General features: G+C 53.6%; 1 protein-coding gene across 1 annotated transcript; it reads right to left on the bottom strand.

Moving 5' to 3' along the window:
- Positions 1-4,126: 4,126 nt before the first annotated feature.
- Positions 4,127-13,289, bottom strand: KRT71 (keratin 71). The gene is made up of 9 exons (XM_047740806.1): positions 12,787-13,289; positions 10,224-10,438; positions 9,477-9,537; positions 8,874-8,969; positions 8,347-8,511; positions 8,023-8,148; positions 6,386-6,606; positions 5,656-5,690; positions 4,127-4,871 (listed from the first exon to the last, which is right to left on the bottom strand). The coding sequence occupies exons 1-9, from the start codon at positions 13,231-13,233 to the stop codon at positions 4,660-4,662; spliced, it is 1,578 nt and encodes a 525-aa protein (XP_047596762.1). The 5' UTR covers positions 13,234-13,289; the 3' UTR covers positions 4,127-4,659.
- Positions 13,290-14,012: the final 723 nt, after the last annotated feature.

Below are 14,012 nucleotides of genomic sequence, written 5' to 3'. Positions count from 1 at the left end.
ACTTTGGTTCGAAAGATAATTTTCCTCCCTCCAGCTCTACTGGGATTAGCCCCCACCTGATAGAGTGAGCACAGGAGAACCAGGCCAGCGAGGGTGGGCGGTGGGAACTGGGAACCTCCAGCCCTGAGAAGGGCAGCCGGGGAGGGAGCCAGACAAGAAACAGTGTTTATTGCTGGGCAGGACAGTGCATTCATGCCAGGAGCCGAGGTCCTGTGTATCTGCAGAAGGGTGGTCAGAGGCAAAGCAGAATTTTCCTAATGCCAAGTTACGAGACACGAGAGCTCCAGAGCCTCCTCAGAGTGCTCAAGAAAAGCAGAGATGGGGGTGCCTGGGTGGCTCAGCGGGTTAAAGCCTCTGCCTTCAGCTCAGGTCATGATCCCAGGGTCCTGGAATCGAGCCCCGCATCAGGCTCTGCTCAGCAGGGAGCCTGCTTCCTCCTCTGTCTCTCTGCCTGCTTCTCTGCCTATGTGTGATCTCTGTCAAATAAATAAATAAAATCTTTAAAAAAAAAAAAAAGAAAAGCAGAGATGTCTCTGCCAGCAGTGGTGGCTGTCTTTGGCTGGCTGGGTTGGTCACCGTACCATTGTCTGGAGAAAAGACAGTGCCCGGAAGAGCCCACTCCCATAAGCGTGTCCACCTCCTTCATGCTGCTCCAGATTCTTCTTGCTGGTCTGGGATTTCGTTTTGATACTTCTGTTCCCAGAGCCCAGCCAACTTCTCAGGATAAACTGTCCACCCCAGTCAGCTTCAGCCCATTCCCTTCAAAAGCACCCCTCCCCACTCACTAGGTCCATCCCAGGCCACCTCTACCACCTTCTTGAGGCTCCCTTCTTGTCCCCTCCTGCTCCTACTCCGGATCCAACACCACCCAGCTTTCCCGGCCACCTCTGGCACAGGATACCAGAACTTCAGGGGGGGACTTGATCTAAGCTGCTTTGAACACCCCCAACTCCCACCACTGAGGGGATCTGATTCTGTGACTGGCAGGTGGCAAGGGGCCACAGCCTCCGTGGGCAGCCTACAGTGGGGAAATCTGAGATGGGTTACAGGACAATTGTAGGCATAAAAGGAACCCAGCTCAGTGCCCGGGACACAGAGCCATCAGGCTTCAGATGATGGAATTGATGGAAGTTCCAATAAACCATGGGCAGGGAACCCGCAGGCCATCAGGGAAGCCTGGGAACGCACAGCAGCTGGGTGGGCAGAGGCAGGTGGTTCCCGTACCGGGAGGCAGGGCGGTGATGTGGAAAGAGTGTGGGCTTCGGAGAGGCAGACCTCATGGAATTCTGGCTGCATGTTCTGGCTCTGCAGCCGTGGCTATAGCAGGTGTCTGTCTCAGGAATAATAACGCCCACCTCAGAGAGGTGACACAGGGGACATGCCCAGCTCAGGGAGATTCCAGCCCATGGTAGGTGCTCCGTAAACATCAGTCTCCCAACCCTCGGGCCCCCATCTCGTATGCTGGGCCTAAAATATAGGAAAGGGCTGAGAGGGGTGAGGCTTCACGGATGGAGAGAAGTGAGTAGTGATCAAGGCGGGAGGCCTCAGCCCCCTTGGCGGGCACCCTAGGGACCCTGTGGGAACCTTTTTGTTTCCTTGCCCTCCAGAGACATCCTGAAGGTGCCAGCTTGACCCACGGCAGTCCCACAGCTGGACTGATGCTGTGTCTGGCTTGGCCTGTTGCAGGGTCCCCTCCAGGCAGTGTCCCCAGGGCCCGCTCCCATCAGTGGCCACAGCAGCAGCCTGGAGCCGGGGTTCCATGGGGAGTGCAGAGGGCTAGTTATTCCACCAGCTTGTGCTCGGTGCAAATGGTGTGCCAGACATAAGAGGACAAAGGTGAGGACAGTTCAGGCCCTGTCAACGGCTTTGGGGGAGGGGACACAAAGGACAAATAAGGTGGGCTGAGGACTTTATTCACTCGCACCACTTTTTCCTCCACCTGGATCCTTCCTGAGTGGTCCATAGGCCAGAAGGTTCCTGAGAGCAGGGATTGGAACTTCACTTTCTCTCTTTCCTGCATCCACTCCACAAGCGTCCCTTCACTCTGAGGGGAGGAAGACAGCCTCATGTCTCAGACCCAGAGACAGGATGTGGGGCCTGTCACAGTGCTCTTACCCAGCTGTCCCTCAGCCTTTGTTGGCGTCCCATACCACCTCTCACCCTGTCCCTCAGCACACGGCCTTGCACCTGACTAAAGTCTAGGCTATTAGGCGTAAGTGTTCTCAGTGCCACAATCCCATGTCCCTTTCAGAGCCTGTCCCGCCATCTTAATTCCTTGACCCCATCTCCATTCCCTCATTCCAAAACCTTGCTCCATTTGCTAGGGTCTCTTTCTCAGCTGATTATATTCTCAGCTCTGAATGCTTGCTAGAATCCCTTCCCTGACTTTCAAAAGATCCCCATGAGCACCCGGACCCTACTCCAGGAGACCGCCTTCACTGGTCTGGAGTACTGGCTTAGACCTCCGTATTTTTTTTCAAAGTTCCAGGTTATTTTTGAGCCTGTGTAAAGCACCACGGTTCTTGGCAACTGGGATCAAATAGCCACTTAGACTCATGGGACTTCATGATCACCGTCCCTGCGAGTCATTGTCCTTATTCTCTCTCCTCAGAGCCCTCTTTTGTCCCCCAAGTCATCCATCAGCTCCTGCCTGGTCTGTAGCCCACAGCCAGCTGAGCCCCCTCACTCTAACACCTACCAAGCTCAGAACTCGGTTCTCTGCCGTGGGCTCTCACGATCTCCCACAGGAAACCCCGCTCAGCCTCCAGCACCCTGGTTAGCTGCTCTGGAAAAAAAATTCCAAACCCAGGATAACTCTGCCCACCCAGGAAACCCCTGTGAGCTCTAGGGCACAAAGAGATGTGGGAGAGTTCTTAACTTCTTCCCCAAATCTGGGTGAGAAAACAGTAGCATCTAGAGAATTAGTCTCCATCCCTCCATTTGAGAAGCCAGTCTTCTTCTAAGCCTTTCAACTGGAAAGTTCCTTCTGCTATCCCAGCTCAATTCTTACTGTTGCAAAGGTAGCAGGGGCAGTGGTTTTATGTGGATCCTTTGCTGAGGAAGTGACAGTATCTCTACCCAGTTCTGAAAACGCGCACACGCACACACACACACACACACACACACAAACCCACACACACACACACACAGGCTTGGCCTTGTTGACCAGGGAAGCAAACTTGCCTCTGAGCCTTGAACTCCTGGCCCTCCTCCACCCACACGGTGGTGTTGACACCCAGGTTCAGAACGGTGGGAAGCTCTCGTTAATAGCCACCTCCTGTGGCAAGGGGTTGAGCCTGATCCTATGACCTTGGCCTGCACCCCAGCCACTACTCTGAAGTTCTGTCTGTTAACCTAACCTATTCATCCCTTTCTCCAATCCCTGTACCTCTGATTTTTTAAGCTCCTCAGGCCCCCAAGGACTTCCTGGCTGAGGTTTGCTGGCTCATGCAGGGTCGCTGGGTGATCTGTCTGTCTTCCTTATATTCCTCCTCACTCCAGGACAGACAGGTATCTGGGCCAGTGACTGACACTCACAGGCTGCCCTGACCCCCAACTAACTTCACCCTCGTCTGGCCTCAGGGTCTCAGAACTGGTTCCCTATCTTAGCTTCCCAGCAGGCCCAGAGTGTGGTGTCTCCCTCAACTCCACCCTTCCTGGGTGATAACCCACAAGCCCAGGCCTCTGTGCAGTGAGGAAAGGGTTGAAAAATACCGACCCCTGCCTGCCACACCCCCAGCTTCCCTCTAGGAAAGATCCAGTTCTTAGATGGAGGCTAGGGTCCCTGTCAGGAGCAGGACCATTTCTGCCGGTAGACACAGGTACTTCTTTTGTTGAAAGCCACAACCATGCTCTACACATTCACCCTTCCCATGTTCTTCCTTTTTTCTCTCTCTCCTCTTCTTCCTCCGTCCTCCCAAACTCGGCCCCACGCTTCATGCGTGCTCTGTTTATTCGGCTCTACGGGGAAAATTCCCCTAGAAACACGGGTTGCACAGGCAATCCGCAGTGTGTTTGGTGTGTGTGTGTCTGTGTGTCTGGGTGGTGCCTGCTCCTGTGGGTTCTGGACTGCGGACGTGTACACACCTTGACTACTCAAGAGACCAAGCCATCAGATCGTGCTGTTTATTGAGGATGCAATGGGAGGACCTCTAAGAAGAAAGGAGATGTGGAGGGGCTGCCTCTTCTGTTTCTGGATACAGGAGAGAGAAGAGAGACCTGAACCGTGAGATGGGGCCATGTGGTGGGGACTGGCCTCTCTTGTCCTTCGGCCCTCCCAGAATAGGCAGTTGTTGGAACTGAGGGCCCAGTGTGAGAGGGGGGCCTGGGTCTGAGACCCAGTAGCCGGACAGAGTAGTTAGTGACTAAGCGGGATGTTGTGTCCAAGGCGGAAGGCCAGGAGCCTGGAGCTGAGCCCGTCGCCTGCTGGGGGACCTCAGCCAAGAAACTGAATGCCAGGCACGTACCAGGAGGAATTTCACCAAGTTTAGCCATCCACACCTGTCCAGGCTCAGGAAGACGCAGGCTGGGAGAAGTGTGATGGCCAGAGGGACAACGGCAGGGCAGGGTGGAGAGGGGGCTGACAGCAGGCTGGGGGACAGAGCATGTGGAAGACAGCTGGGGATGCAGGGGTGGCGGGAGGGCAGGGGGCAGCCCTCTCTACCTGCTGGCTTTCTTGGAGGAGGTGCTCTGGCTGGAGCCCTTCCCCAGGGTATCTTTGTAGTCACTGCTGCTGCCCCTGCCCCGGACGTCCCCGCCGCGGACGCTGCACACGCCAGAGATGCAGCTGCTGCTACTGGCCACGTAGCCGCCGCTCACGGAGCTGGGCCGGAAGCCATAGCCGCCGCTGCCGCTGGTGCTGCTGATGATAGCTGCAGAGGGACAGCGGGGGGCGGTACCCTCAGGGGCGGGGCTAGGCGAGGCCCCAGCCCCCGCCCCCCGGGGACTCAGGGTCTCTTGGAACAATGGGTTAGGTGCCCGCCCCGCGGCTCCGCCCCCTTCCCTGGGGAAAATAGCCCAAAGACCGCTTCCCCCATGTCCTGTCCTTGCCATGCCCCCGCCAGAGACCCCAATCTAGCTGATTCTTAATTCTCAGAAGCCTAACATTTTGGTCCAGGTACCAATACAACCACCTGTTTTTCTGGATACACACCCCCTCTTCTATTAGCCTTTTTGCCAAACTTCCCCTCCAACCTTTCTTTCCCTCTCACTAGCTGCCCTATAAATGGCATCTTTTGGAGCTCTGGTTAAACTCCTAGTCCTGCTGAGAAATACAGAGATCCAACACTGTCAGCTTATGCTCTGAGGTCCCCATTCAACAATTCCCTCAGCCGCCTCTAATTCTCCAGCCCAGGGCTGGTTGCAACTTGTGGCCCTGGTGCCCCAGGTCTCACAGACACTCATCCTCTACTTCCTCTTCTAGCTTTCCTAGAGGCCACCCCCTGGGAGCAGGGAGACAGAGGGATAGGGAGGAAGAACTCTGCTCTGGGAGTCAGGAGAACTGATTGCTGGCTATGCCTCTGCTGTGTGGCTGTGTGATCTCAAAGTTTTTGCTCCCCGGTCCTGAGTTTGCTCAGCTACACACACAGGGTGCAACTAAGGCCCTTTCCTGTCTGCAGATTCTACAGTTCTAGGGCCCAGCACACAAGTACTTACAGATGCTGACTGGGGAGGGAAATTCTCCTGACATCCTGTAAGGGAGAGAAATAAAGTAAGAGCAAGCAGTCATCCAACCCACAGTCTATTAACCTCAAAGCTAGTATCCCCACCGGCCTGTTGTGGGTTTTTGAACCCAATAGGCACCTCTGGAAATTTCCTGGGCTTTTGGTGAAAGCAGAGCTTAGGAAGCTGTGGCTGCAGCCCCTGAATCTTTGGGGGTAAGCAGGCAAAAACCCGAATCAAACAGTTGGCACAAGGTACACATGCAGGCTGGCATGCACACTTCCCAAGGACCGGCCTCAGCCCTGAGTCTTTCTCGGCTGCTGAGAACATTGGGGAAGCTGGAGTGGTTGCCCTGGGACACGTCTGATAAGCTCATCTTATTTCTGGACAGGTAAGGATGATGGAACAAGAAGGCCTAACATAGTAATGGGGTGGGGTTTATTTTTTTATTTTTTGGTTGGGGTTGGGGGGTGGTAGTATGCCGAGGTATACCCAGGAAAACTGTAAGATGGAATGAGCTAATCGCTGAGGTGCAGTGCTTGGCATGAGTGAGGGCTCACGCAGGCGTAGGTATTATTTATTACTGTTATTATTCCCATCATCACCACCCCTTCACTCCCAAGGACTCATCTTTTCTGGATGAGTGTGTTAAGCATTCTCTTTTGTCCTTCTCAAACCCCCCTCACCCCTCCCCCGCCTTTCCTGCCAGAGCACCGACCCCCACCTGCACTCCTCGCTCTCCAGCAGCTTGCGGTAGGTGGCGATCTCCATGTCCAGGGCCAGCTTCAGGCTCATGAGCTCCTGGTACTCGCGCAGCATCCGGGCCAGCTCCTCCTTGGCCTGGTGCAGGGCGGACTCCAGCTCGTCCAGCTTGGCCCGGGCGTCCTTCAGGGCATTGTCACCCCTCTGCTCAGCATCCGCAATGGCCGTCTCCAGGTTGGAAGCCTAAACAGGGAATCAAAGAAGCTGGAAAACTGGACGGGGTGATTAGAATCATCCACATCCAAACCCCACTAGTGCTTGGAGACTCCTGGGTGGGGATGCCCACTTCTATCTTTCCCACCTCCCACTCCTCTAATAGGCTGGAGCCCCTTCTGGGGCCAGCAAGTCCTTCCTAGCTCTATCTCCACTTGCTTGTATTTAGGCATTGGTGGTGATGATCAATAGTGCACCCTGCCCTCCTGCTCTCCTATGATTGTGGCCAGTTCAGTACCACGTCAGTTCATTAGGAAGACATTTACTTGGTCATCCATGTGCCAAGGATACAGAAGAGCTTTCTGCTCTTGAGTTGTTTCAAGTCTGGGATGACAGATCCTTAGAATGTTGTGTTGTGGGTACAATGAGAGTGGCTGCCCAGGTACATAGGACCACAGATGAGGGGCACAGGGAAGGAGGTTCCCTAGAACTAACTATCACTTCCCAAGTGCTTACCATATGCCTGGCACTACCCTCAGCCCTGACATGCCTTTTGTGTGTCTTAGCTCATGCAGTCCTTAAACTCGCCTGTGCAGAGAGGACAACTAACTTGCCCCACGTCATGGAGTCACTAAGTGTTAAAGCCCCTGGGAAGGTGGAAAGAGCACTGGACTAGGAGTCATAGTGGGTTCCAATCATAGCTCTGCCATTCGCCAGCTTGCAACCCACTTAACCTCTCTAAGGTTTCCTCATTTGTAATAATGGGTAGCTCTTGCCTCATAGAATCTTTGAGACACTTCTGGGTGAGAAAATGATAAGAGCCACCGCTGTCGTTATTCTGTAACCTCATCCTGTCTCCCCATCTACTCAAGCTGAGACTGCAGCCTAGAGCCCTGGGAAGAGTTTGAGCAAGGCCTTACTGATAGTTAAATAGTTACAGAAGGCTCTTGAATGGCGCTCTCTGAGCCCACTTGTTAGTCATTTCACTAACAAATGTTTATTAAGCTGTTACTATGGCCTGGCACTGTACTAGATGCTGGAAAAGCAATGGGGGAACAGAACAGCCAGCTCCCTGCCTTCCTCCAGTTCCATGGAAGAAGGGACAGGTTGCTGTGGGGCAATCACCAAAGTGTGAGAAGGACAAGAGAAGCACAGATGCCAGAACAGCATGCGATTAAGGCAGAAGGCACAGGGGGGTGTGGTCCTACCCCATTCTGGGGAATGAGAGAGACGGCTTCCTATAGGAAGGGCATCAAAGCAGAGGTTCTTGGGGAGAGTGGGAGATGAGACGCCCCAGGGATGTCTGCTCTAAGTATTTGAGGCAGTGACCTCATTGGTTCCTTTCCTTTCATGGGCAGAGATTTGAGAGGCTGATATTCTTGACCAACCCTTTCCCCCTCCAATTATGCCCTCCTGCCCCAGGCCATGGGCAACCAGTTCCCTCACCTGCTTCTTCACATTCTCAATCTCTGAGCGGATTCTCTGGATGAGCCGGGTGAGCTCTGAGATCTCATTCTTGGTGTTCTTGAGGTCATCCCCGTGCCGGCCAGCTGCCAGCTGTAGCTCCTGGAACTGGGACCCCAAAGCACAGAGCATGGTGAGCATGCTGGATGGTCCATAGGACCACATGATATCTCGGGATTGCTGATGTCATGGGGGAAGGACATGTTGGACACTTAACTGGACATGGCCTCTGTTCTGAGAATGATCAGGCCCAGTCCTCATGCCTGCTGAGGTTGCCCTCCCCAGTCCTGTTTCAGCCCAGCTCACCTTGGTCTGGTACAGCGCCTCGGCCTCGGCCTTGCTTTTCAGGGCAATCTCCTCATACTGGGCACGGACCTCATCAATGATGCTGTCCAAGTTCAGATCCCGGTTGTTGTCCATGGACAGGATGACGGACATATCGCTGATGTGGGACTGGATCTGAGCAATCTCCTATATGGAAACAAGGCTGGTCTCACGTCTTGACTTTCAGAGGCTAACAGCCCTCCCACCCATTCCTTCAAGCAAGATAAGCAAATCTGGGTGATGCTAACTTAGAGGCTCTGGGGCAAAGCTGTTGCTCCCTGGGCAAAGTGAGTTTCCTCCAGGCCGCAGATAGATTCCTGCCACCATGAAGCCAGGACATGGACCATTTCCTTTCCACCCAGAAGGTGGAGACTGGGAGCCTCTCAGGGCTGAAGTGGGAGATGAATGGCTAACCACGGGGTCTCCCTGAGATCAAAGAGCCTCTCTCAGCCCCCAGAACAGAGTTTTACTTACTGCCAGCAGACGGGTGGGCGGAGACCCAGACTTACGGCTTCATAGAGACACTTGAAGAACTTGATCTCCTGGTCCATGGAGTCCACTTTGGCCTGAAGCTCAACCTTATTGGCATAAGCAGCATCCACATCCTGGAAGATGCCCCCAACATCCCTTGGTCACTGCCAGTGCAGCAGAGAAGGAAACACTCACCCCAGCCTGGGTGCCCGGCACACTAAAATAGTTGCCCTTTTCTCTCTGAGAGGCTCATGGGAGAGGAGACGACGGAGCAAAAGGCCCAGCCTTGCACAATCCTGAGTATCTGCTCCTTCAGCAGGGATGGGGTACCCCCCTAAGGAAGGGAGCCCCAGCCAGGCTGCTGTCAGTCATCCCTTTGATGTGTAAGTTGGGCCCTGTGGCTGCAGGGGAGCCCCAGTGTGTCATCTTCTGCTGTTCTTTACTGTAGACATGAAACACTTAGAAAGGCCATCATCTCTCTGCCTTTTCATTCCCTTTTTGGATAGTCCATTGTGTTTTTCCTCAGCCTTTACGTCATTAGTTTGGAATCAGCTCTTTCACTGAGAGCAGAGGATACTGGTAAGCTCAGCTCTCCCTGGTCCCAAGCCAGCCCTGGACTCAAGGCCTGTCTTGCCTCTTACCTTCTTGAGCAACACAAACTCATTCTCTGCAGCTGTTCGCCTGTTGATTTCTTCCTCATACCTGCAAGGATGCCAGAGCTTTGTCAGTGAATATGTCTCACTTAGAACCCTCTCACTGAAAACCTCTTTCACTCAAAGAAAACTTTAAGAGGCAGTATGGTCATTTGAGGGACAGATGCTAATGGGCCACAGAGACCTGGGCTAGCGAGGCCACCAGGCAAGGAAGGCTTCCTGGAGGAGGGGACATGGTAACTAAGTCTGGAGGGGGAAAAAAAGGTGATTATTGAAGATCCAGCTACAAAACTGAGGTAAGAGCATGTGGAGCAAATGTTCTATGGGAAATCTTACAGGAAGCAAGAAGCAAACTCTTCCTTGAAAATTTGAATGAAGCCTTACAAATGAATGGGAGTGTTTTCTTTGTTCCTCCTCATAGCCATTCCTCCAGTGAGGACCCAGAAGCTCCAGGAAATTATGAGTAGCTTCATCAAGGTTTCCCTCATCCAGGCAGATAAGGTCCTTTGACCACTGTTCAGCTCAATGGACATTTGTCCCAAGGGCCAGACCAGAGGCTGGAGGAGCAGAGAGCAGTTTCCAGAGTTGTGTTGGGATGATTCTGCCTGGTAAGACGAAGAACAATGCCCCTCATCTCCAAAAACTTTAAGCCAGGGGTAGCTGCCACTCCTGCAGAAGGAGCTCAGAGGGAAAGGGACAACTGTCCAGCTGCAGGGGGATCCCTTCCCCACTCACCTCTTCTTGTAGTCCTCCACCACATCCCGCACACTCCTCAGCTCCGAGTCCAGCCGCACCCTGTCCCCGGACAGCGTCTCCAGCTGCTTCCGCAGGTTGCTGATGTAGCCCTCGAGGATGGGCTCCAGGTTGTTCTTGCAGTTGTTCAGGTCCAGCTGCTGCAGCAGCTCCCACTTGGTCTCCAGCACCTGGTTCTGCTGCTCCAGGAACCGCACCTGGGACCCAAAGAGCAGAAACTGTTGAGCCCCCATGGGAATAGTCACGCCTGTCATTCACAAGGCTCTGTGCAAGGCACTCTGCCTGCATTTTCTCCTTCACCCACTCACAACAGCTGTACGAGGTGGGCAAGTTGTCAACCCCATTAGATAGGAAGGAAATGGACCCATAGAGAAGTTGAACCTCTTTCCATGGTCTACCAGTTTGTTAAGAGGGGGAGCCCAGAAATAAACCCAGACTTGTGTCCCATAACTCATGAATCCAGTCACTTAGAACCCCATTATGGCCAATCCAGCTCAGGATAGGGGAGTGCCTAAAAACTACCAAGACAGGGTCAGGTTGGGTCCATCTTTGGAAAAGTTGACCGTTCTGCAGAAGGGAATCTGCTCTTCATTTTGTAGCCTATCAAACTCAGTGAGGCTCAATGGGCCAAGAGCTTCCGGGTGTTCTAAATTTCTGCATCAGGCCCCAGCTCCATCATTGCTCATGGCCTCCTCCCTCTGCCCTAGTTCAGCCCCTTAGAACCATCTTCCACAGAGCAAGCATGGCACGTGGGGCAGGATGGATAAATAGGGCTCCCCATGCCACTGTCACCTCACTGGGCCAAGAAACTGACCAGAGGGAGGGGATCTACATACTTTTCTCTTGTGCAGTTTGGGTGGGGGGGCACGACTTTTAAAATATGACTTAATCCACATGAGCACAGCCATTATCAAAATAAGGTTGTGTTCTCTATTATCATAAGCACAGGACCTCCAAAAACTGGCTGGGATTCAGCGCTGAGATGGGAACAGCTGCCAAACTGCTTGCCCCCTGCAGATCATCCAGCCTTGGTTTGGTTTAATCAGTCCTGACTCTTTCACGTATATCCCTAAGACTGAGCGTTAGTCGCAGAGTAAACCCTACACCCAGGACGCCACAACTGGCATCTGGGCTACATATTGGACTGTCAGGATCACAAATAGGTTGTGTCCTCATTCTGAGGAATAAAGTCACAGGGACAGTGCTGGCCCCTGAGGCAAACAAGGGATGCTCGGAGCAGGAGTCTAGAGCTGGGGCTTGGGGTGGGGAGATGGGGAGGCTCCAATGGCCAATGCCCATTTCAAGCATAGGCTTTGTCCTGGGTTGACCCACCCTTGGTGCCTTATTGTCATTTAGTCAACGTAGCCCCCAGCGCCCAGGAGTGGGTCTCACCTTCCTCCCTCCTGCTCCCACCCCAGATGCCATACCCTGGCAAGGCATGTCCCTCCATGCTTTTGCCGACTCATAGAATGAGAGTAATAATTTCTCATCTATCAAAAGTCAGGGGCATCTCTGGCTTAGATGATGCCTTGAGCCCTCCTCCAGACCCTGGATCCTCCCCTTCTCAACCCTCCTCCCCCATCTCTCTGAAGATGAAAATGATAGTAACGCTAACCATCCCTTCGGAGCACTTCCGTCTGTGGGAGGAGGCACTGTGCCAAGATCTTCACATGCATTTTCTTTTATCAACCTGACAAAACCCCGGAGAGGCAGGCTATTATCTGCATTATAGAGATAAGGAAACGGAGGTGCAGACAGAATAAATAACTCTCCACACAGCTGCTCCGTGGCTGGCTTAGTCAAGACCCAGCTAGTAAGTGATGGGGCCAGAGCAGAAGCTAGGTCTGACTTCAGAGCACTGTGGAGGCGTCCTCCCCACTGCACTCTTCTGCTTCTCTCTCGAGTCCTTAGCCAAGTGAAAAAAATGCCCATGGCCAAGCCATCTGGCAATGACCCGTCAAATGACTAGTGGATGAGACCTGCTGATAATGGATGAGAGGAAGACTCTGGGGCAGATTCCCTCTCACTGCTTATTTTTTTTTTAATTTTTTTTAAGATTTTGTTTATTTATTTGACAGGGAGAGATCACAAGTAGGCAGAGAGGCAGGCAGAGAGAGAGGGGGGAGAAGCAGGCTCCCTGCTGAGCAGAGAGCCCAATGTGGGGCTCAATCCCAGGACCCTGAGATCATGACCTGAGCTGAAGGCAGAGGCTTAACCCACTGAGCCACCCAGGTGCCCCCTCTCACTGCTTTTTCCACACACAGCCTGCACGGACCCCAAGCTTAGCAATGGCACCAAGCCAACCCTCGATTAAGAGACCGAAATCTTTCCTTCGGAGGTCCTGCCAGTAACTCCCATCAGCCTCTGCCAGTAGAGACAGACCCCCTCTGTGTTCTCTTGAGAACGACTGCAGGGAACCATACATAAGTCACCTCGATGAAAGAAAACATCTGCTTTATCCACAATCAGTGCCTCCTCATATCTAACCTGAATCCCTGCTCCTGTAACAGAAGCTCATGCCCTGAGAAGAGAAGGTTAGACCCACCTTGTCAATGAAAGAGGCAAACTTGTTGTTCAGAGCCTTGATCTGCTCCCGCTCCTGGGCTCGCACTTTCTGGATCTCCGGGTCCAGCTCCACATTGAGGGGAGCCAGGAGGCTTTCGTTGACAGTGACCTGATGGATGCCCCCTGGAGGGCACACAGATGGACACACAGGCCCCAGGGCCACACTGCCAAACATGCTGCCAGCAAAGCCACTGGCCCGGCCTCGACCAAACCCATAGCCTCCGCTCTTTCCGCTGCCGCTGGCCATGTTGAAGGAGATATTCCGGATGCCCCCCAGGCTGTAGAGGCTCCGGCTTCCAAAGCCCCCGCTGATCCCTTTGCCCCCTGCCCGGTAGGAGGATGAGCTGCCCCCTGAGAGCACCGCTGAGCAGCCACTGAAGCCCCCCTTGGTGGCAGCTCCCGACTTGCAGGTGAATTGGCGGCTCATCCTGGTGGTGGAGAGAGGGTTCAGATGCAGGAGGGATGAAGACCAAATCCTACACAGGCTCTACAGGTTGCAGTGAGGACCGGCAGGCACCCTTCCTTATATGTGCTTGGCGTTGGGGCTCATGGATGGGCAGTCAAGAGCTTAATTCATGGGTTTGGCTTGCCTGGGAGCAAGAAGTCATTTTCTCTATGCTGAGCTAGAGATCAAGCCCTCCCCACCTCTGAAACAACATGAAACCTTCAAATTGCTGGGCTTGCAAGCCTTGCTCATGTAATTTGGGTTTTATCTAATTAACCTGCTGTTATAGGGTAATTTGCCCCAGGCCCCAGCCTCTCCAGAGGGATGTCACTGGACTTCACCATCCCTATCCTGATTAATCTCTGGGTCGTGGACTTCCTCCTGGGGGCTCAGGGAGTTAGAAGGGGATAGACCCTCGGACAGGGCAGACTCCTGGGTATGGTATCTGGGGGCTCCATCCATAGGTGTATCCTCCTCTTTCATGGAAAGACCCCCTTCATTCAGGCCTCCCAGAGAGACACCCCACTGGTGCCCCCTTCACCTAACCCACAGAGGACAGTGGCCATGTCTGCTGGGCCGTGCGGACTGGAGTGACCTTCTCCCTGGCACAGGACATGAGCCCACGGGGAGTCATATGCTTTCATCAGTTCTCCAAGAACTGGGATCTCCACACTTCACCTCTCTCAAACTCCTACAAGGCAGGAGGGAGGCTGCACAAGTCACGATCATTGTCTGATCCAAATGCTGGACAGAGTGAAGGA

The sequence above is a fragment of the Lutra lutra genome, chromosome 8, assembly GCF_902655055.1.
Source record: "Lutra lutra chromosome 8, mLutLut1.2, whole genome shotgun sequence".
In the NCBI taxonomy this organism is placed as follows: Eukaryota; Metazoa; Chordata; class Mammalia; order Carnivora; family Mustelidae; genus Lutra; species Lutra lutra.
Note: the sequence above shows the minus strand (reverse complement) of the source record. Positions and strands in the feature narration are given on the sequence as shown.